Genomic DNA, 24,104 nt, shown 5'->3' with positions numbered 1-24,104 from the left:
TTATTTTACAAAAGATATTATTGCATTGGTGCAGTTCAAAGATTCAGGATGTGGAGACTGTCTTATGATCAAAGGTTGAACAGATTGGGACTCTACTCATTGGAATTTAGAATGAAAGAGGTCGCATTAAAACATATAGGATTCTTAAGGGACTCCATTGGATAAATGCTGAGAGGATGTTCCTCCTCATTGGAGACTATAAGAGCAGAAGGCATAGTCTCAGAATTAAGGGACACCGATTTAAGTCTGAGATGAGAAGGAATTTCTTCTCACAGAGGTTTGTGCCTCGTTGGAAATTCTTGCCACAGAGAGCAGTGGGAATAGAATTTCTGTGTATATTTAAGGATGAGATAGACAGATTCTCAATCAGGAGGGGAAGATTAAGATTTAGATTAAGTATACAACCGAATGATTTACATTGCTAAACCTAAAATTGCTTCTACAATGAACGGCACAATTCTGCCAGAAAAATGAAATGAGAACACTCTGCTGGGAAATTTTGAATCACTGAATTCTCGGCTACTTTATAGCATAGATAACCCTCTCAACTTAAAAATATAGAATAAGCTATTGCTGGTCATTAACTTTTTTATTCTCTCAAACAAAGTCTTGGTTTAACATTTCATGCAAAAGACAGTGCCGCTAACAGGACAGGATGTCATCGATGCTGAACTACACAGTCAGCCTATATTGTGTGTTCAAATTTCTAGAACGAGATTTGAATCTGCAACTTTCTGACTCAATTAATGTGCTAGTGACTGAACCACAGCTCTATCTAATGGACAAAATTCAAAACTGCACAAAAAATAGAAATGGAAATCATTATTTTCCGCTACAGTTTGTAAACAATGGCTGGAGATAACAAGAGGGGAAATATGGTTTGATTTCATACGCATTAGTTGCTTAAGAAGGAAACTCAAGGGACTGACCTAAATGTAAGTAAGCAAGTGTATTTGTGCACTTCCATTCCTTTTCATGAGTGGCAACTTTCACATCATCCATCACAAGTGGTACCCAGCCACCAAAGACAAACATTCTAAAGGAAAATAAATACAGACAAAAACATAAACAGGTTGTGCTCAAAACCATTTACAACAAAACTGTGCAATTGTATTTGAAACAGATATATTGGACTTAACAAGCAAAACACAATTGGCAATGGTTCATGCTGGTTAAATGCAACAGAACGTCAAGTATCCAAACCAATGAGAAATTTGGAGTGTTCAGATACACTTACTCTGAAAACATACATTAATAAGTGCTGGTAGGAAAGCCGAACAACTTGGACAATTGACCTTCTAATTTATAAAAGAATTTAAATGAATATGTAATTATCAAAGCGACTAGGACAGGTAATAGTTTATGCAAACTAAAAAGACCATTGATAAGAGGATTCTTGAACCTAATTTTAAAATGAGTTACATAACAGATGAAATGTTAAACAATGATTATTACAATTTAATAAACAAAAATGTATTAAAATAAAATCAGAAATTCAAATGCCGTTTACATTTTAAGTTTAGCTTCAATGACAATTTAGTTAAAACTTGTAAATATTGTAGGATCAGCTCGTCAAAAGTTCACTATAAAGTCAATGTATTGCCCATAACAGTATAATTAAGCAATGCTGGCATTCAACGTTCTAAACCACTCATTTATAAAATTACAGTGCATGTGATGCTAATGCAAACCACTGCCTGAGACGCTGAGATATACTTAACACCGAACAAGTGGTTGGCAGTATGTTTATATTTGCTGCAACCTCAAACTTGCTTCACCATGACAGCAAACTATTAAAGGGATATGGGCATCTGTTTGGGATGAATACATTTGAAAACAATTCTACTGATCTTCAAACATACGTGATTGTAATCAAAAGTGGTAGGTAGATGTGATAACGCATTTCAACGGGTATACATCAGCACTGATGTAACCAGCATGCAGACATTACTTGATTTATCATCTCAATCGAGAATCTTTCACCTGGAAGCAAAACATTTCTGTTGGCCCAGAATGGGAAAGGAGTCTTCAATTTTTAACTAACCTACATGTAATATTGTATTTGGGGAAAGGTGTTTTAAAAGCCACGATGATTGAAGTATAGCACCCAGATGCTCATCGTTCACAATATTCACCTCCTACAAAGTCCCCGGTAAAGATGGATCAATGCATATTTTCAAAAATGTCTCTCTCACATCTTTCCAAATTATTTGAAATATAACAATTAATCGTTCTGATTGAGGTGATATGATTCTTTTAAACATATGTACATAGGAAATGATTCACACTCACTACCCTGAGGCCATGAACAATGATCCTTTATCACCACCTCCTTTCTTGTTCATTACTAACGTTTTTAGAGAATTTAGATAACAGCAAGAGCACTTACTTATTTCCAATAACAGTAGCAGAATGCAAACTCCGAGGGAGTGGTGTCGAACCCTTGGTTGCTGGTTTAGTCCAAACCAAGCTTTCTGTAAACAATGGAAGAAATACTTGACAATACTCAGTAAATATATCTGACCAACAGCATTGTGCAGATAAGAATTCAAAAGTAATATGTCTCCCTAGAGATAGCCCCATAGACTGCAGTTCATTTAATGTTTTTTCCTATAGTTAATAAGTGACAAATTAAGCCAGGGACAAGCAATTTAGTCATTTACGCACAGTTTTACACAATAATCAACACTTTTGCAAACATACAAGTAACAGTACAAATAACAACTTGCATTTATATGGCATCTTAATTACACAATAAATACTACAAGTCTTCACAAAGATACCCTGGGGAAAAAAATGAATGCTGAAATAATGATAGAAATGTTAGTAAGTGTAACCAAAAATTTAATTGAGGATGTAGGTGGTAGAGTGTGTAGAGGCCGAATTCTAGAACATAGAATTCTCGGAGGCATCACCAGTCACCAAAGGCAGGAAAATACAGGATCCACGAGGTCAGAGACCAAGGCATAAAGTGGTTTATATGACGATTGTGGGATTAAAAGGTGTTTCAAAAATGGAAGGCCTGGGTCATTAAGATATTTAAACTTGGGAATTTGAAAACCAGATTTTGGGCAATAGTATGGAGTGGGGGGGGGGGGTGGGGGAGAGGTTTAAGCCAATAGTCAGGGCAGGGAATGTCAGGAGTGTGGAGGATAATTAACTTATAAAGGAAGACTTTGGTCTTAGTAATGTTTACCTAGGACAACAAAATGGAAAACAGCGAAGACTGGATACCAGAAACAGAATTAAGTCAATGGAAGAACCGAAGCGTGCGCTGAAGAGATAGAGTTGATGTCACAGCACACAGAGTTGCTCATACTTTAGAAGGTAGTGTGCGCTTTGGAGATAATGGTGAAAGGGTGGGAAGAGAAGTCAGTGCCAGAGATACTTTAACCTTGAGCAGGCACCAGTGGAACCCAAGATAATAAAATGTGAGGCTGGATGAACACAGCAGACCAAGCAGCATCTCAGGAGCACAAAAGCTGACGTTTCGGGCCTAGACCCTTCATCAGAGAGGGGGATGGGGTGAGGGTTCTGGAATAAATAGGGAGAGAGGGGGAGGCGGACCGAAGATGGAGAGTAAAGAAGATAGGTGGAGAGAGTGTAGGTGGGGAGGTAGGGAGGGGATAGGTCAGTCCAGGGAAGACAGACAGGTCAAGGAGGTGGGATGAGGATAGTAGGTAGCTGGGGGTGCGGCTTGGGGTGGGAGGAAGGGATGGGTGAGAGGAAGACCGGTTAGGGAGGCAGAGACAGGTTGGACTGGTTTTGGGATGCAGTGGGTGGGGGGGAAGAGCTGGGCTGGTTGTGTGGTGCAGTGGGGGGAGGGGATGCACTGGGCTGGTTTAGGGATGCAGTAGGGGAAGGGGAGATTTTGAAACTGGTGAAGTCCACATTGATACCATATGGCTGCAGGGTTCCCAGGCGGAATATGAGTTGCTGTTCCTGCAACCTTCGGGTGGCATCATTGTGGCAGTGCAGGAGGCCCATGATGGACATGTCATCAAGAGAATGGGAGGGGGAGTGGAAATGGTTTGCGATTGGGAGGTGCAGTTGTTTGTTGCGAACTGAGCGGAGGTGTTCTGCAAAGCGGTCCCCAAGCCTCCGCTTGGTTTCCCCAATGTAGAGGAAGCCGCACCGGGTACAGTGGATGCAGTATACCACATTGGCAGATGTGCAGCTGAACCTCTGCTTAATGTGGAATGTCATCTTGGGGCCTGGGATGGGGGTGAGGGAGGAGGTGTGGGGACAAGTGTAGCATTTCCTGCGGTTGCAGGGGAAGGTGCCGGGTGTGGTGGGGTTGGAGGGCAGTGTGGAGCGAACAAGGGAGTCACGGAGAGAGTGGTCTCTCCGGAAAGCAGACAGGGGAGGGGATGGAAAAATGTCTTGGGTGGTGGGGTCGGATTGTAAATGGCAGAAGTGTCGGAGGATAATGCGTTGTATCCGGAGGTTGGTAGGGTGGTGTGAGAGAACGAGGGGGATCCTCTTGGGGCGGTTGTGGCGGGGGCGGGGTGTGAGGGATGTGTCGCGGGAAATGCGGGAGACGCGGTCAAGGGCGTTCTCAATCACCGTGGGGGGAAAGTTGCGGTCCTGAAAGAACTTGGACATCTGGGATGTGCGGGAGTGGAATGTCTTATCGTGGGAGCAGATGCGGCGGAGGCGGAGGAATTGGGAATAGGGGATGGAATTTTTGCAGGAGGGTGGGTGGGAGGAGGTGTATTCTAGGTAGCTGTGGGAGTCGGTGGGCTTGAAATGGACATCAGTTACAAGCTGGTTGCCTGAGATGGAGACTGAGAGGTCCAGGAAGGTGAGGGATGTGCTGGAGATGGCCCAGGTGAACTGAAGGTTGGGGTGGAAGGTGTTGGTGAAGTGGATGAACTGTTCGAGCTCCTCTGGGGAGCAAGAGGCGGTGCCGATACAGTCATCCCTCACACCCCGCCCCCGCCACAACCGCCCCAAGAGGATCCCCCTCGTTCTCACACACCACCCCACCAACCTCCGGATACAACGCATTATCCTCCGACACTTCCGCCATTTACAATCCGACCCCACCACCCAAGACATTTTTCCATCCCCTCCCCTGTCTGCTTTCCGGAGAGACCACTCTCTCCGTGACTCCCTTGTTCGCTCCACACTGCCCTCCAACCCCACCACACCCGGCACCTTCCCCTGCAACCGCAGGAAATGCTACACTTGTCCCCACACCTCCTCCCTCACCCCCATCCCAGGCCCCAAGATGACATTCCACATTAAGCAGAGGTTCAGCTGCACATCTGCCAATGTGGTATACTGCATCCACTGTACCCGGTGCGGCTTCCTCTACATTGGGGAAACCAAGCGGAGGCTTGGGGACCGCTTTGCAGAACACCTCCGCTCAGTTCGCAACAAACAACTGCACCTCCCAGTCGCAAACCATTTCCACTCCCCCTCCCATTCTCTTGATGACATGTCCATCATGGGCCTCCTGCACTGCCACAATGATGCCACCCGAAGGTTGCAGGAACAGCAAGTCATATTACGCCTGGGAACCCTGCAGCCATATGGTATCAATGTGGACTTCACCAGTTTCAAAATCTCCCCTTCCCCTACTGCATCCCTAAACCAGCCCAGTGCATCCCCTCCCCCCACTGCACCACACAACCAGCCCAGCTCTTCCCCCCCACCCACTGCATCCCAAAACCAGTCCAACCTGTCTCTGCCTCCCTATCCGGTTCTTCCTCTCACCCATCCCTTCCTCCCACCCCAAGCCGCACCCCCAGCTACCTACTAACCTCATCCCACCTCCTTGACCTGTCCGTCTTTCCTGGACTGACCTATCCCCTCCCTACCTCTCCACCTATACTCTCTCCACCTATCTTCTTTACTCTCCATCTTCGGTCCGCCTCCCCCTCTCTCCCTATTTATTCCAGAACCCTCACCCCATCCCCCTCTCTGATGAAGGGTCTAGGCCCGAAACGTCAGCTTTTGTGCTCCTGAGATGCTGCTTGGCCTGCTGTGTTCATCCAGCCTCACATTTTATTATCTTGGAATCTCCAGCATCTGCAGTTCCCATTATCTCTGATACCAGTGCAACCCAGCAAGGCGGTCACACTGAGATGGACAAGACAAAACTGTTGAAAGACACTGATGTGGTCAGAACATGCCAAAGACTCAGAGAAACTAAGGAAGTAGTTGAGGTACAATCCACCAGTCATGCATAGAGGACGGCATTTGCCAGTTTGTTTGGGAGTGCTAATCGCACTGTACTCTGGGTGAAAACCTAGTCAGGGAAAGGAAAAAGGAACTGCGAGAAAGACAGGTGTGGATTGGGAAACAACCACAATGGCATACATTTGTAAGGTCAAAAAAAATGGCAAGGGTGAGTTTTATTCAATCAAAAGGGGAAAGGACACAGCTTTGAAGGTGGAGGAGCAATAAGCACAGTGTCAAAGCTAGTTACAATGTCAGCTACTTCATGAATGACAGAAAGAGGGTGGCTACTCAGTAGTTTACCAGCAACGATTTTGAGGGACCTCAGCATAACAGAAATTACGAGATGCATGAAAGCACATAGGAGAGGAACTAGAAAGAGATCCAGGTTCTAGGGCTAGGGTACAAGAAAGCGGCAGAAGGGTGCATTCAGCTTGGTAGAAAAAAGGGGGATGGGAAACCGAAATGATGTTCTCAAGCCGAAAACAAAGTCACGCATAAACCTACATGTTTTGCTAAAAGTGAGGGCAAAAGGGCAGAGAAGGAGGACTCAAGGTACTAGAGGTTAAAAGGGGGCAAAAAGCTGGAGATTGGAATCATGGAGGATAAAATGTTGTTCAGTACAGAAGCCAAGGGAGAGAACAAAACAAAGGATAAACACAAAAAATGCCAGAGCAACTCGACACGTCTGGTAACACTTTGGAGGCAGAAACAGAATTAATGACACAATTAATGATTTAAATACTCACAAGCAAAGACAGTTCTGAACAGGGTTGAGGCACATTGCTGCCATGGAACTCGCAAACCCCAAAATTTCCACTCACAACCACTGGTGAAGACCCAATCCCACTTTGGAAAATTCCCTGTAGACATTGACCCCCGGTCTGTGTAAAGACCTTATTAATTTCCTGTTTTCTGCTAATTTCCAATGGTTTACCAGATAATGTTATCCACATTTCCGTAAAACAGCACTTAAAAAAAAATTTAAGGATATCAAATTGAAGGATCTTTCTTTCCATCTTGTGTAACCCACGTCAGTATTCTATTAAAATTAGCTATCGTGCAAGTACAGAATAGCAGTGCCATAGAAACAGTCATTATCCCAAGTGGCAGAAAATAAAGTGGGGATTTGAGAACTCACATCTAGCCATTCTGAAGGGTCTATCCAATACATTTGCCTAGCTAACATTAAATTACAGTAGGCTTTATATTCTAAATTTGTATTTACTGTAAAACTAATTAATACTAATTTCATGAAATGGTCACTTCACCAGCAGCACAAAGTCAGACAGCACTTTTTAGATGATTTCTCAGAATTATAACCAAACCAAGAATGTGTCAAATTTATACTTGTAAATTAAGCTTTTCCCTACACCAGATAGGCCAATCATTTTTAATCTCTGCAACAGAAAAGCCTCTGACCTAAAAATTCACTGATTATGGTTTATTCCACTTAAACAATTACTTCTGCAGCTTTGGCTTGCCGTAGACATGTCATATGTTTTTGACTGCTGACATCAATTTAAAATAACAAAGGCTCTCACATTTTATGAAACATGGTGCCAGAAGTGAGTCACTGGGATTTTGATAGCTTTTGGATTGAGGCATATCATTTGCAGGTCAGCCAGTAGATATGCAAACCATCAAAGAATAATTATGCCATGTGAAGTTCCAGCTGGGAAGATTTAGTGCAATCTGGAACAGCAGTTTGACCTGTTAGAGCTTGCCATGCACCATACTTAAAAGCCCTCTCTTGTCCAAGTGAGTAGTTTTCATCGAAGCCGGATCAAGACCTGACACAGGACATCAACAGCTGGGTAAGTCATGATGCGTCTGAATTTTCTAGAAACTCGACTCACATACATAAAAAGATATAACAAGGTGTAGAGCTGGATGAACACAGCAGGCCAAGCGGCATCAGAGGAGTAGGAAAGCTAACGTCTCCGGCCTAGACCCTTTTCTGAAGAAGGGTCTAGGCCCGAAATGTCAGATTTCCTGCTCCTCTGATGCTGCTTGGCCTGCTGTGCTCATCCAGCTCTACATCTTGTTACCTCCTCACATACATACAGATTTGAGGGGGAATTGGCAATTCTCCTGATCAGAATGCAGAATTATGACATTGATATACAGTTGGACAAGAAATCTGAACACATAAGATTGCTATCATTGATGGGTAGAGGACTGCTACAGACTGTATTGCATTGCAGATCTCATTGAGTCTTGTGAATTTGGAAAATAAAAAGTGAGCTTGCAAAGATGATTGCTGAGGAGATTGTGAAGAGTAAGTCTACACCCTCCAGTAGGTATTGTCACATTTTGAGTTAATAAGTCTTGGGACTGTTAGGAGAGCATCAAACACTGGCTCTATATTTCACAGATTTGTGTGACGTTCCTTAAAGTGATAACATGAAATTAAAACTACAAAGTAAAACATTGAAAATGAGCACCCTATCTGGTGCGGGGAAGAGCTTAATTTACAAAATATAAATTTTGTTGAAGTGATCATTTCATGCCCAACCCTAGATGCTCTTGAGAAGGTGGTGACAAGCTGCCTTTTTGAACCACTGCAGTGCCCGATGTGTAGGGAGACAACAATGGTATTAAGAATGGGATTCCAGGATTTTGACCTGGTGACACTGAAGGAATGGCAATGTCATTCCAAGTCAGGACAATGTGTAGCTTGAAAGGGAACTTGCAGTTAGTGGCACTCCCATGTCTCTGCTGCCCTTGCCCTTCCAGATGGTAGTGGTCATGGGTTTGGAAGGTGGTCTCTAAGGATTGTTAGTGAATTTCTGCAGTGCATGTTGTAGATGGTACACACTGCTGTTACTGAGGGTGGGGGGGATCAGATGAAACAGATCATTGATGCATTCGTTAGTGTACAGGATTGAGGGAATGAATGGTCTATTTCTGCTCCTAGTTTGTGTCTTCCATATTAAAGACAGTGCGCACAGATCAGAAGTACCTGGCTACTGTCTTTGCTTGTGAGTATTTAAACCAGTACTACCACAGGAGGGAAACAATACTGGTAGATTTTAACCACAAGCCACTCCAAAGCATCTCAGTGGTTAGCAATGCACTCTCACAGCACCAGGGACCCGGGTTCAATTCCACCCTCGAGTGACTGTGTGGAGTTTGCATTCTTCCTGCGTCTACATGGGTTTCCTCCGGCTTCCTTCCACAGTCCAAAGATGTGCAGGCTAGGTGAGGTGGCCAAGGGAAATTGCCCATGGGGTTCAGGGATGTGTAGAATAGGTGGGTTATAACAGGATGGGTCTGGGTGGGATACTCTGAGGGTCGGTGTTGACTAGTTAGGCTGAAGGGCTTGTTTCCACACTGTAGGGATTCTATCTATCTATCTTTCTCAAACCATTTCTATCTGTTCCAGAGGAAATTACAAATGATGTTACTTCATTAGCAGAGCTACCACTTGGAACTGAAGCACAAGTAGGGAAAGTGGATATACACTGACATTGCAGATACACATGTTATCAAAAAATGCACACCCATTGAAGGAGGTTTACGATGGAAATGCAAATACAGAGCGAGAAACCTTCCAGAATCAAAAAGCAGCAACAGTAAGGGATGCTCTGGAAGTCATAAACCCAAATGAGGCAGGTAAACAGTCTGACAATCAAGTGCCCAGCTTACACCAAGTCACGTCAACACAAGCTACCAAGGAATCAAGTCTAGTCTGAGGAAAACACGAGCAGCGACCTACTGGTCAAACATGAATAATGAGATTTATGACTATGCTTTTGTGTGGGGATGGACAAATTTGAAAAATCTAGAAAGAACAAAAGAACACCACACCACCAGCCCTGATTGTTTTCTACACAATATATGTACATGCGGTTACTTGCAACATTGGGTGCTTGTTTGAATAAATATCTTTGCACTTTTTTTGGTTTGCCCTAAACACATATGTTGAGACATCTGACGTTGTAAATTAATACAGGCTCTCAGCATTTTGCACATGTCTAAAACATGCCAATTCAATACCCAAGAACACATCAGTTCATCTGCACACTACAGCACATCATGAAATCCATTTCCAGCATGTGTGAGAACCATAACATTCATAGAACCAGAGGGTGTGAAGTTACGACATTCAATTCTGCCCTGTGAAAGGATAGGGTTTATCGTAAGGTATTTAATAGGTTACTCAGGACAATTTGTGAGTTACAGAAGAACTGTTTGAAAGAATATAGACGGGACTGAAGGTTACCGAGTTGTGAGACCAAGAAAGAAGCAGACTCAATGTTAGGAGTACTAACTTTTAGCTGTTTGCAGAGCAGACAAAAGCAGTTAGATGGTTGTGTCACTAGAAAACCTCAGATAGAAGTAAGCAGTTCAAAATTGCAGTTAAGGCTTCAGTGAAGTCCGGGGGAACAGAAAGGAGGAAAGGTTACAGGCTTACTTTTGGGGGAAATGATGAAGAGTTTGGAGGAAGCCTACAAGTATTAACACTTCATTGGAGCTGAGAGAATGGGGACTGAAATGCTCACAAGCAGCACTGGCTTCATAAAACTGAGTACAATTAAAGTCTGGGAAATCTGCCGATTTTAGCTCAGTGAAGCCAGCTAATGGCAAAAAGCTGGAGTTGTTCCAGTAAATAAATACTGGTGTGCAGTTTTATAGCCAATGAAAGCATGAACCCAGAATAGGAGGATGATTGACAAGAGCAGGAACTGTCCATGACAAAGTGGACCTTGAGAGGGATCGGCAAATATGAAGAATTATAATCACTTGTTAAGTTTAATCAGAATTGAGGAACAACTGTGCTATTAAATGTCTTTTGTTTTGGGGTAGGGGAATCTGCCTTTGAAATGCGCTGTGGGATGTTCGACAAAGTATATTACCTTTCGTTATAACATGATAATTCTGGGTTGTTGGAAATAAATTGTATTACTTTTCTAAACTATACGGCAAAGTAATGTGAGATAATGGGAACTGCAGATGCTGGAGAATTCCAAGATAATAAAATGTGAGGCTGGATGAACACAGCAGGCCAAGCAGCATGCTCCTGAGATGCTGCTTGGCCTGCTGTGTTCATCCAGCCTCACATTTTATTATCCTGGCAAAGTAATGTTGTTTGTTCAAAGCTGTGGAATCTAGTGGCTTTATTTTCTTTGTAAGCCCCTGGATCTATCCTTTCTTTCACTTTAAAAATGAAAGATTACCAGTCTTTAACCAGATCATAAAGATGATGATCTGATTTAGGGTCCAAAACTTGGAGCTGTCATTCAAAAGCATAAACCACTCGATTATCTTTCTTTGAATGAGTTTGATGCTCTGGTCTTAATTAATGTTTCTGCCAAACCATACTAGCTGTGAGAAGAACATTAAAAAAAAAAGAGTTTTGAAGTGAAAGGATTAAGAGGATTAGCATTGTCTCTCTACATCCACCCTCCCTTGTATTTTTGGGATATCACATTACAGGATAGATAGCCATTTGAAAATGAACTCCATAGTTGCTGAACAATAAATTTTTTTTCAAGTAGTACATTTTACATGTAAAATGTCCCAAGGCCTTGCACAATTGGATCCCATAAACATTTAAACGGACTAAGTCTTTTGTGCACTTACCCACATCCAATATCCAAAGGTCACCAAGTCTACATCCACTCATCCCTCCGTAAATTATCATCTTTGGTTTCTTTGAATCTTTATAAACAACAGCAGTGTGAGATTCTCTTGGAGGAGGTGGGGTGCCATGTGTAACAGGAATATCCCATCCTACCACTCCTGATCCAGATCTAAGCTCCACAGTGTACAAGTCATTCAAGTACCTTCAAGTACAGCAAAAAAATGTTCACATTTAACAACATAGGATGGATTTTGACAAAATCAACAAGTTTAAAAATGGATTGGCTGTCGTCTTTGTCAGCGGTGACTCTTCAACCATCAACTAGCAGCAATAAAGCTACATTTTGCCCCTCAATCAACTTTAGCGGAATTTGATACTGAAGTTGATCAAAGTTGAATACTTATCAATCACATTTGATGGAAGATTCAGCACTCTCAATTTGCCACAGCAGTACCTTAGCCTTACACTCTTGATACATTAAAAGCAGAGTCAAATTTTCTTTTCACAAATGGAGAAGATGTGCTTTGCAGACATAGCAATATTTTTCAAAGTGCATTCTTCAGTTAAAAACGGGATACAGCACAGGGAATAATTTCACCAGATGCAGAGCCATAACTGAGCTCCCATATCAAAGTCATACTTTTATTATATTTCCATTACGCACTCACATGTCTTCAATTATAACTGAAATCACTTATGTAGACCAGTTTCACAGAATGTGTGTCCTTTACCAGTGGTGCACATGCATATGTGAAGTTTTAAATGTAATATTAGTCAGTGTTGGTATGTGATGTATGTAACAGTCAAGGGTTTCAAGTCAGGCATAGCTGATTTGTTTTTAGGAGTGTAAGGTTAAGATTAGATTAGATTAGATTCCCTACAGACCCTACAGGAAACAGGCCCTTCGGCCCAACAAGTCCACACCACCCCTTGCAGCATCCCACCCAGACCCATCCCCCTATAACCCACACACCCCTGAACACTACGGGCAATTTAGCATGGCCAATCCACCTAGCCTGCACATCTTTGGACTGTGGGAGGAAACCGGAGCACCTGGTGGAAACCCATGCAGACACGGGGAGAATGTGCAAACTCCACACGGACAGTTTACCCGAGTCTGGAATTGAACCCGGGTCCCTGGCGCTGTGAGGCTGCAGTGCTAACCACTGAGCCACCGTGCCGCCCGATGTCAAAGAGTGTGTACTGGACAACTGCAAACCAGTGGAGAGAGGGTTAAGTGCATTGACAAACAAGGTACGAGGGTTAGCTGTTGAAGTACAAAGGTTACAGTCAAGCTACAGATTAAAGGAATGGTTATGATCCTAGCTAATGGAACTACTTCAAAGATTTTTTTTTGTATTAGTTAACATGATAGCCAGTCACAAACATAATCACACAAGGCTGAAAGGTTTCTTTAACAATATAAGCTTATATCACAAAAGACAAAGAAAATTAGATTATTTAGATATTGAAGATAGTTTAGAAAAATCTTAAAATCCACAGCAAACCAAAGGTTTCAATCTATTTACTAATACCATGAATTGCCAGCCACACAGGTCCAGGGAAATTACCCTTTCATATCAAATCTTCAACTTTTACATAACTAATTCCACCCACTTTCTTTCCTGTGAAATTGGAGTTTGACAGCTCAGGTTTATAAACTAATCTGTTGGGTTAATTTAATCTCTAAACAATGAAAAATGTCTTTCTAGGAGACAAAACATAGTTGCTTCTGATTCCAGTTAGGGCAACTCTAAACTGCCCTAAAAACTTTCAATCTCATGGTTTTCTAAACTAAAATCAATCCTCGATTATTCTGTGCTCAAAGAAATCTAACAGATGTCAATGTTAAACCACTGCCATATAGATAATTTTTCATTAGTCTAACAAGGGTCTGCAGTCACTTGCTCTCTGAAGGAGTCCAGAAGGACTCTTCATTTTATTTTTGTTTAAAGTTGACTCTTCACAGAAGTAACCAACACCGAAGTGTCACTATTTTTTTAAATCCAGTCTCCAAAATTAACATTAATATATATCTAAATAGTATGCATTCATCAGGCTTATGCCCAAACAAGAATGAAAATGATGAATGCAGAAAGAACGAGAGTCATTTAATTCTCCAAAAAATTATTTTTAAAAACATCTGTGTTACGTTTACTGCAATTAGATTATATAGTGACATTCAATAGACAGGTTTCATAGCAATCACATTTTACATAAGGCTATTTGCATACTGCACTCAATTTCCTTCATACATGCTTTTGACAAAGTGTCTAATAGAACATTGTTTCCAGACAGTTGATTTTTTAAAAATTGTATGGCTGGAGCATACAAGCAGCAATACATTTAGCCACTTTAGTCCTGAACTCTAGAGCTTCCTCTCTAACCCTTCTCGTCACGATTTGTTTTTAAAAACCCTTCACAGCAAATAATTTTCTAATCTTTCATTCAGTCACCTATTCTAACTTTTCCCTTAGGCATCCAATTCCCCATCTCCTTTTCCTCCTCTGTGAAACATCTCAGGATATATTTTGTTAAAAGAGGAAGCAGTGCAGAAAGAGATGAATTCAGGCAATTGCTATCATGATTGTCATTTGCAAAACCCAATTTCCTAATTCTGCTTATATAATATTATTATGGATATAATCCAAAATCTCGCTTTTTGATTTGCTTCACAGAATCAATGAGTTCAACACATCTCATGAAAGCCACCTACTGCATTTGCTTGACTTACAACACCATCTAGCAGTGACAGCCAACTTCACCCACTTCATAAATGAATAGTTAGTGGAAGAAAAAAGCCCAATACAACGAATTATAGATTGTGGAATTCTTGAAATATCAGTCGTCTACCCATTCACCAGTAGCTGCTGAAAAGGCTCTTAAATTCACTGTACAAATCCATATGAAATGTAGCCAAAGTTAATAATGCTACAGCCAAGGATTAGCAACAGTATCAGGCATCAGGTATTGCAGTATTACAACATAAATTACTATCTGAAGCAGGAGTGAACAAGTGGTACCTTGGGATATTATTCTTTGGGTCTTCACTGTCATTAGCCAGGCCACCAAATAAATAACACTTATTCCCAACGAGACACAAGGTGTGACCAAGGCGGGGACAGGGTTGTGGACCATTTTTAGGTGGTTTTGGTTTTAATTTCTTCCACTCCCATCTGCTTGCCTACAAAAGACAAATTGATTTTTAGATCTAGTAAATAACAACGTGTATTTATATAGTGGCTTTTACCACAATATAGAACCAAAATGAGACAAAATCACAGACAGACATATCTGGTCAGATACCAAAGACTTTGAGGAGCATGTTAAAGAGGGTATGAAAAGCAGAGGTGCAGAGATAACTAGGAAAATAAAACTAGAGCTTAGGGTCGATGCACTAGAGTGCTTGTCCATCAATGGTGGAGCAATTAAAACCGATATTACACAAAGCCAGAATTGGTGCGGCACAGAAATCTAGGGGGTTTGCAAGGGGTTAGAGAGAGGAAGGGGTGAGGTCACAGAAGGATTCTAAAACATAGATGAGAATCTCAAAATGCCAAATTTCTAGTATGCTTTACCAATTTGAAATTTTACACTTGTAAACATAATATACCATTAATTAAAGAGAGCTCTGAACCAAAGAAACGAAGGATCTGAGAAGCTGAGATGAAATTTTAATACACAAAATAAATGTAGCAGTTGGAACAATTGCTCACCTGCAATTCATACATATCATTGCTATACTTTCCATATTCTACCATTCCTCCAAATACCAGGATCCTGGTGCCATCGCAGATGAAGCCATATGCTGCACAACCAGGTGGGATGTCCCCCCTAACTGCAGGGATAAACCACTGGTTTGTGGCTGTAATTGAATATTCACAGGAAACAGAAAAAGGATAGCATTCAATTAACCATAAAAAATCATATTAACGAATAAATACATACACCAACTTCATGCCATGAACCTCAAACTCAAATTAATGTAATTGCATTGCATAACATGTTTCCAGGAACATCAATACTTTCATCATTAATTGTAATGAATGTTTGAAACAAGCCATGGGATATTTTCAATAGGAAACATCCATCAGAAGACAAACATAAATCTTTACTGCAATGTAGATGTTTACTTTCATCTTTAAAAGGGTCTTTTGTAAATTTACTTGTTTCACATACTGCCTAATTTGAGAGAGAAAAACTGAGCTGAAAATACTAGATAATTTTTTTTAAAAGAGATATGATGCACTTTAAACATACATGAGTGCAGGAAGAAACCCCAAGTGAAAACAAACTCACGACTCATACATCTCCTTTAACTATAATGCATTACAAAATTCACCAACTTGTAAGGGTATGGAAGGCTTTGCCTGCAACAGTAGTAGATTCGCCAACTTTAGGTACATTTAAGTCGTCATTGGACAAGCACATGGACGTACACGGAATAGCATAGTTTAGATGAGCTTCAGATTGGTATGACAGGTCGGCACAACATCGAGGGCCGAAGGGCCTGTACTGTCATGTAATGTTCTATGTTCATTTGTATTTAGCAAATCCAAATCCCCAAACCCAATCAACAGCTTCCTGATTTGCTGAGTTTACAGTGATAAGTCCACCATACTGTCTATAGGCAGAGCAATCCTCAGTAATGTCTCTCCATAAGTGCATAAGTAGTCTGTAGCGTACTGAATTGTGTACTGATCTGCTTCCACTCAGTTTTATAATTTCCATGCTGTTTTTACTACTTATATGCATTTTTCTTCACAAAAATGAATTGCGTAAATTTTATGAAATATGAAATTTAGAGCTATGGGAATCAAGGCACAAACTCTCTACTGGTTGGAACCATATCTAGTACAAAAAAAGATGAATGTGCTTGATGAGGCCAATCACTTCACTTCCAGGCCATTGCTGCAGAACACTTATACTGAAGCTGTACATGTCAACATGTATTACAGGCCTTGCTACATTTTAGTCTGGACCAATAAACGGCAAGTGACATTCACACAAGTGACCATTTCCAATAAAAGGGAAACATTTCCCGAAGATATTCAACGGCATTAGCTTTTCTGAACCGCCCACGACCAACATCTTGACAGTTATTATAGGCCAAAAATTGAACTGGACCAGATATTGAAATGCAACAGTTACAAGAACAAGTCAGAGGCAACTAACTCATGTTCCATCTCCTCAAACCTTGTTCAACATCCCCAAGCGGTCCACACTTCTAGATGAATGCAACTTCAACAACATAAAATTACCATTAACAAGAACAAAAAGCCTACCTGATCATCACCCCATTCAATGTAAATATTTATTTGCTCCATCACCAATGGACAGTGTGCTGTCTTTCAACAGCACATTCCAAAGCAACGACCTCTACCACCTAGAACAAATGTGGCAAACCCAGAGCAAGATCACACCCTGCAGGTTCTCCACCAAGCCAGATATCATCCTGACACGGAGATATAATCTCCATTCCTTCATAGTTCCTGGACCAAAATCCTGCAGGTTGCTTTCTAACAGCACTGTGGGTAGAGTCACACATATGGGTTCCAACAATTCAAGAAGGCAACTCAGTGCCACCACCACCAAATCAAGAGAACTTGGGGATGGCGACAAGCATTGGCCTTACCTGCAAAACCCACAACTAAAAAGAATTTTAAAAATCCAATATATTTTTAAGAATTGTTTACATATTATGTATTATACACACCACTCTGTGTTTTAACCTGTGGTCCTATTTGGTGAACAAAATCTCACTTGAAATAATATTTGGGGACATGCAAAGTTCAAAGAAACAAGCAGCCTGGTTCCAATGCAACTCTTCCTAACAAAAATGTTCTTTTTTACAGCAATCTAATTTTATTGGAAATGTTAAAAGTCCTGTTTAGCTTGCTGTTTAGTGAGAATTGTTGATTCATAATAAATATGTTCTTCAGAAGATTATTACTCAAGATGGTCAACTCCAAAAATTTTCAGATTCTCTCCCCATTCAACCTTGGTCAGTATTTTTCTCTTATTCGTTCAGGGAACAGAAGTATTGCTGGCTGGGCCAGTATTAATTGCCCATTGAGACGCTGCCATCTTGAACTACTTAAATCTGTGCTGTAGGTAGACCTTCAACATCATTAGAGGGAACTCCTGGCGTGGTTTCCTCCATAAGTTCTGACTGGATCTCTGTTTCTGATTATTTTTAGCATGTAGTTTCACAATGGCTCAACAGCAGAGACACAGCTTTTTAAAATCAATGATACATGCTATGATATAATCAGGCTATACGCACCACAGCCCCCAAAATGTCAAATGGTAAACCTACCAATACACTACAATAAGGATTATTTTCAGACAAAAGATGGTCATTTCCACTACTTTTACTCCTCATTAAGAGATTTTCAGTTAGGTCTTTCTGAGCGTTTAAGTGAACACAGCAAAATGCATTTGGAGCTCACAACTGAAATCACATACTTTAGAATCATAGAATAGTTCTATTCTAAATATTCAACTTCATGCAGAATAGGGTCTTGAATTCTGGAAACCTCAGCTTATAAGATGATTGATTCACTGTACAAAAATGTTAATTACTACCCTATGCTGTCTCCATAAAAATGCAATCAGCCATACCAGTACTAAATAACAGCATTGATCAGCTAAAATTGTGTTTAAGGAAACTTAATATAATTTTCAAATTTGCTTTTTAAAAGTAGATTTTGTGGACAGGACCAGCAGATATATTTAATCAACCTGTTTAGACATGCTGACTCCCTTCTGGAGAGGTAGAATCTTAAATCCAGATCTTCTGGTAGTGTCCAACACTGTGCCAAAAGAACCCATATTGATTTGAATGCATCGCAATGATTCCCAACTGTTGACAAGTTTATCCTACCAATATGTCTCCAGACAATGCTCATCCCATTCGCATGTAAATACAGCAACTAACTCAGTGCTAAGCAAACAGGTCTTCAAACACTTATTTCTGGAAGTGTCAGATTCTCATATTCCTCAATCATTCACTAAAATAGCATTAAGCTAACCAGAATGCGAGGAAGATTAAAACCACATACACTTCCATTGCTTTTTTTAAAAGGCTGTTTTTAAAAGAATTAGACCATTTGGCGCATTGAGTCTGCTCTGCCATTGATCATAGCTAATATGTTTCTCAACTCATTCTCCCGCTTTGATCCCCATTCTAAAGAATAAACTATTTATCTCTGTCTTAAAGACATTTAATGACTTGGCCTTCACAGTCTTCTGCAATGAGTTCCACAGTTTCAACATCCTCTAGCTGAAGAAATTGCTCCTCATCTCGGTTCTAAAGGACGATCCCTTCACTCAGGCCCAAATCACTCCTACTAGTGGAAACATTTCCCCCATGTCCAATTTATCCAGCTACCCCAGTATTCGAGATAACAAGATGGGGATCTGGATGAACACAGTAGGCCAAGCAGCATCAGAGGAGTAGGCAGGCTGACATTTCGGGCCTAAACCCTTCTTCAGAAATCTACCCCAGTATTCTGTAAGTTTCAACGACAGTCCCTTTCATCCTTCTAACCTCCAGCAAGTTCTGACCCCTCGTCCTCAACTACTCATGTGATAAGCCCCTCATTTCCAGAATCATCCTTGTGAACTTCCTCTGGACCCTTTCAAGGGCAGCACAGCCTTCCTTGGAAAACAGGCTAAACTGTGCACAATATTCAAAATGCAGACTGACCAGACCTTATACAGCCTCAGCAGCACATGCCTGCTCTTGTATTTGTGACGCCTCAAAATGCACTTATCACCACATTAACCTTCCCAACTGAACCTGCATGAAACCTGAGGAGAATCCTGAACTAGGTCTCTGACGTCCCTTTATGCTTCAGATTTCCAAAGCCTATCCCCATCTAGAAAATAGTCTATGGCTCTATTTTCCCTCCAAAAGGGCAAAACCTCAAACTTTCCCACATTGCGTACCATCTGCCACTCTCCCAGACTGTCTAAGCTTTCCTGCAACCTCCCTTCTTCCTCTATACTACCTGTCCCTTCAACTTTGTGTCACCTGCAAACCGAGCAACAATGCCCTTGGTTCCTTCATCCAGATCATTACTGTATAATGTAAATAGTTGCAGTCCTAAGACTAACCCCTACAGAGTTCCACAATTCATTGGCTGCCATCTGGAAAAAAAAGGTTCCTTTATCCCCACATTATACCTCCTACCAATCTGCAAATCCTCATCCATGCCAGCTCCTAGTATTATAGGGTGTTATTTCGCAGCCTCCTGTGCAAGACTCTGTTAAAGACCTCCTTGAAATCCAAACAGATCACGTCCACTGGCTTTCTCCTGTCTAACTTATGCATTATCTACTCAAAGAATTGTCAAATTTGTTAGGCATGACCTCCCCTTAATGAAGCCATGCTGACTCTGCCATATTTTATCATGCACTTCGAAGAAAAAAGCAAAATTGCTGCATAAATCAGTCAGAAATGTGCTCTGAACTTTGGTTCCATAGAGTTTTTTCTGTAAAAAATTAAAAGACGCTTGAGCCAAATTAATCTTTTTTTATTTCAGTAGCACTGACATGTAGTTTCCTAATAAAATCAGTATTTGAATTTGTCACTCAATGCATTTAAATTAGAACAGTACAATTCCTGGTCAGTGTTGAATCCACAACACACCTAATTAACTACCAGCAACCCATCTACATGCAAAGGCAGTGGGAGGTTTTGACATTTATAATGCTTTCCAGATTTGCAATCTCTAGGCTCACATAAGCAGGATGCCAGGGAGCTAGCAGTTTCCATAGAATCGAGTCAATGCCTCTGGAAGGTAACGATAATCTTGGTGGGAGTTCAAAGGCTTGCCAACACAATTCTTAAGGTTTAAGCTGCGAGAATCTTGAATTAGCAACCTCCACCTTGAACCATGCACTCTAAACTCCACAGTTAACAATACACTGCTCTATTCAGTACAGATTTTGCTACCTGAGGAGGTTCTTCATGATGAATTCAATCATAGCTTGGCAAAAGCAAGCTCAGTATTTAGTAGGCTCACTCACAGACTTCAGAGAGTGGAGTTGTCTTACGTCAAAACCACTGCCACCATCTCTCATTCCAGAACTGATCACATGCAGAATTTACAATCAGTTAAACTAATCAAGATTTGGTCTAAAACAAACATGACAATGTTGGAAAAACTCAGCAGGTCTGGCAGCATCCGTGGATACAGAAACAGTTAACATTTCAAGTCCAGTATGACTTCTTCAGAGATCTAGTTTACCGTCACACTAGATGACATCAACCAGTAAACTGGTTTTTTTCAACCTTATTTGCAGAAAGCACATCCATCAAAGCAATGGGAGAATCCTTCAAATTCAAGGAGACATTACAGAACCTAGAATTGCATTCTCTGAAATTTAGAAAGGTCAGAGAAGATTTGATCAACATTTTAAAGATGTTAAATTGAACAGATAGGGCAGATTGCTTGAAACCACTTCCATTGACTGAGAGTCCTAGACCTGGGAGCACACTCTAAATATCAGTAACAAGTCCTTTAGAAATTAAATTAGGAATTAATGCTAAAGGTGACAGAAATCTGGAACTGTCTTCTGCAAATGGCAATTAACATCAGGTTTCTTTTTTTAAAATTTTAAATGTAACATCCATAGATTTTTATCACCCAAAGGAATGACGCAAAAACAGGTATGCCAAGTTATGCAACAAATCAACTCACAAAATGGAAAAGCTCAAGGGGTTAATTGCCCTACCCTCTGTTCCTAACCAGATCAAGATAGAGAAGATAGAGTTTTTTTTTACTGCAACAGACCAAGAATATAGTGCAAATTCCGATGTGTGTGTTTTTTTTTAATCTCCAAACGAAATGTTTCAAAAGCAATGAAGGATACATTTGATACAAAAATTCAATATTGGGTACTTTAACATAAACATTAACTGTGTTTGTAAACAATCAACATACTAATTAAACTCGCTATAAATTATGCCAAATCTGCCAATGTGGTATACTGCATCCACTGTACCCGGTGTGGCTACCTCTACATTGGGGAAACCGAGCGGAGGCTTGGGGACTGCTTTGCAGAACACCTCCGCTCAGTTCGCAACAAACAACTGCACCTCCCAGTCGCAAACCATTTCCACTCCACCTCCCATTCTTTAGATGACATGTCCATCATGGGCCTCCTGCAGTGCCACAATGATGCCACCCGAAGGTTGCAGGAACAGCAACTCATATTCCGCCTGGGAACCCTGCAGCCTAATGGTATCAATGTGGACTTCACCAGTTTCAAAATCTCCCCTTCCCCCACCGCATCCCAAAACCAGCCCAGTTCGTCTCCTCCCCCCACTGCACCACACAACCAGCCCAGCTCTTCCCCTCCACCCACTGCATCCCAAAACCACTCCAACCTGTCTCTGCCTCCCTAACCTGTTCTTCCTCTCAACCATCCCTTCCTCCCACCCCAAGCCGCACCCCCATCTATCTACTAATCTCATCCCACCTCCTTGACCTGTCCGTCTTCCCTGGACTGACCTATCCCCTCCCTACCTCCACACCTATACTCTCTCCACCTGTCTTCTTTTCTCTCCATCTTCGGTCCGCCTCCCCCTCTCTCCCTATTTATTCCAGAACCCTCACCCCATCCCCCTCTCTGATGAAGGGTCTAGGCCCGAAACGTCAGCTTTTGTGCTCCTGAGATGCTGCTTGGTCTGCTGTGTTCATCCAGCCTCACATTTTATTACCTTGTTTGCGGTATCTTCAGTTTTTTTGTAATCCTAATGCTGTCGTCATGTCACTTTTCACTGCCTTGTGTTGTACTTCAAAACTGTTTCTACAAGAACCTATCTTGGTGAGATAATAAGGAATTTCAACCTCAATAGCGTCGGGACTGACGCAGGTCATGAACAGCAATTCTCATTCATGGAAGGATGCACAGTAGGGGGAGCCCTACACAAAATGTCAGCTCCTGGGTTCGCTTCAAGCAGCAAATCTGAAGGCACGTCAAAAAAATGTAAACAAGGAACGAGTGAAAACGATGAACAATCCGGTGCATCTCCCATTCCACTAAAACCTTAATTCAGCTTTTAAAAGGTCACAGTTCTCGCTCAAACATAATCAAATTACTAGAAAACAAAGCTTGTACTATTTTAAAATAATTACAATATCTTGCATTTCGATAATGCCGTGAACCATATAATATCTCAAAGCCGTTTCACATGAACGATAATCAAACAAAAATTTGACATGGAGTCGCATAGAGAAAAATACATTTGTGTGACCAAAAAGGCTGCAAGCTTTAAAGAGCGACTAAAAGACCAGGATGGAGTATTCAACGTTGATCTTTCATGTTTTAAAGCTGCTGTAAGAGGGCAGTGAAGTGCGAGGCAGTGGGTGGGAGGGATGGCAACATCCCGCTGTGTTTAAAATCAAGCGGTGACAGCATTCAGCTCTCTAGGTTGCTGGAACGGTGAGGGTGAAAGATTCCAGGGCTCAGCCCAGCCCCCGGTGTAAACAAAGACAAGGCGCTCAGCCTCTACTGGAGTCGGAGCTCCGCCTCTCTTGAACCGAACCCCAGAATCAAGCCCCTCCTACTGTCAGCAACAACAAAAAAACCGGTAAAGAGAGAGAGTCCGGTCGCCGTTGTGAATGACAACAATAAAAGGAAAGACATACAGGCGGCCATACTGGTGCTGATTCCTCCACCCCTTGCCCAGCATCACCGCCCCCACCCACCGTCAGTCTCCACCACCCCGGGGAGGCTGTGACAGTTAACATAAGGAGAGAAGGTGGGGGCGGGGGTCAACTCTCCCCGGGAACCGGGTGGACACCCCCACCCCTCGCCCCACAATCTCTTCTACCCCGCCCCCGAGACCGGCCTCGGCCACGACAACTAGCCGCCGCCGCAATCGCCACCACATCACAGTCGGTAAATCAGCCGCCCTCCGTGCTGTCACCGGACGGGGACGGCACTAAAGGGTGAGGCCGAGCCCTAGCTCCATGGTTATGCTCTCCAACCGCCGGGACCTTTCGGCCGCTGGGGGAACAGCCGGGATTCCGTTCAAACTTGGGGCCGCTCGGCGCCAGCGGCCGCCATCTTGGACACTGGCACCAATGGCGCCTTCCCTCCCGCTCGGAGGATTTTTTTTGTCTCGGAACACAACAGCCTCCTCTCACTCACCAGTGTTGTAGACATGCAGCTCGTCCACGATCCCTTCGTTGCCGCCGCCGAATATGATCATCAACTCTTTGATCGCCACCACCCGGTGACCGTGTCGGGGCCGCGGGACCGGTCCGGTGGCTCCGGTTACCCGTCTCCATTTGGGAGAGGGAGCCGCCAT

At 42.1% G+C, this 24,104-nt stretch overlaps 1 protein-coding gene across 4 annotated transcripts in view; it reads right to left on the bottom strand.

The window, feature by feature from the left end:
• LOC125460967 (host cell factor 2-like) overlaps nucleotides 1-24,104 on the bottom strand; it is a 79,745-nt gene extending 55,641 nt beyond the window's left edge. Inside the window, exons 1-6 of one of the 4 annotated variants that reach the window (XM_059652533.1) lie at nucleotides 23,945-24,104; nucleotides 15,493-15,641; nucleotides 14,800-14,960; nucleotides 11,776-11,978; nucleotides 2,390-2,474; nucleotides 930-1,036 (exon numbers count right to left, since the gene is read on the bottom strand). In XM_059652533.1, coding sequence (XP_059508516.1) covers nucleotides 930-1,036; nucleotides 2,390-2,474; nucleotides 11,776-11,978; nucleotides 14,800-14,960; nucleotides 15,493-15,641; nucleotides 23,945-24,104 — 865 coding nt within the window. Of the gene's footprint in view, nucleotides 1-929; nucleotides 1,037-2,389; nucleotides 2,475-11,775; nucleotides 11,979-14,799; nucleotides 14,961-15,492; nucleotides 15,642-19,966; nucleotides 21,997-22,508; nucleotides 23,415-23,944 lie in introns of those variants that run through there. The other 3 variants (XM_059652536.1, XM_059652534.1, XM_059652535.1) reach the window with 3 other exon arrangements.

Source organism: Stegostoma tigrinum, chromosome 18, assembly GCF_030684315.1.
Source record: "Stegostoma tigrinum isolate sSteTig4 chromosome 18, sSteTig4.hap1, whole genome shotgun sequence".
NCBI lineage: Eukaryota > Metazoa > Chordata > Chondrichthyes > Orectolobiformes > Stegostomatidae > Stegostoma > Stegostoma tigrinum.
Note: the sequence above shows the minus strand (reverse complement) of the source record. Positions and strands in the feature narration are given on the sequence as shown.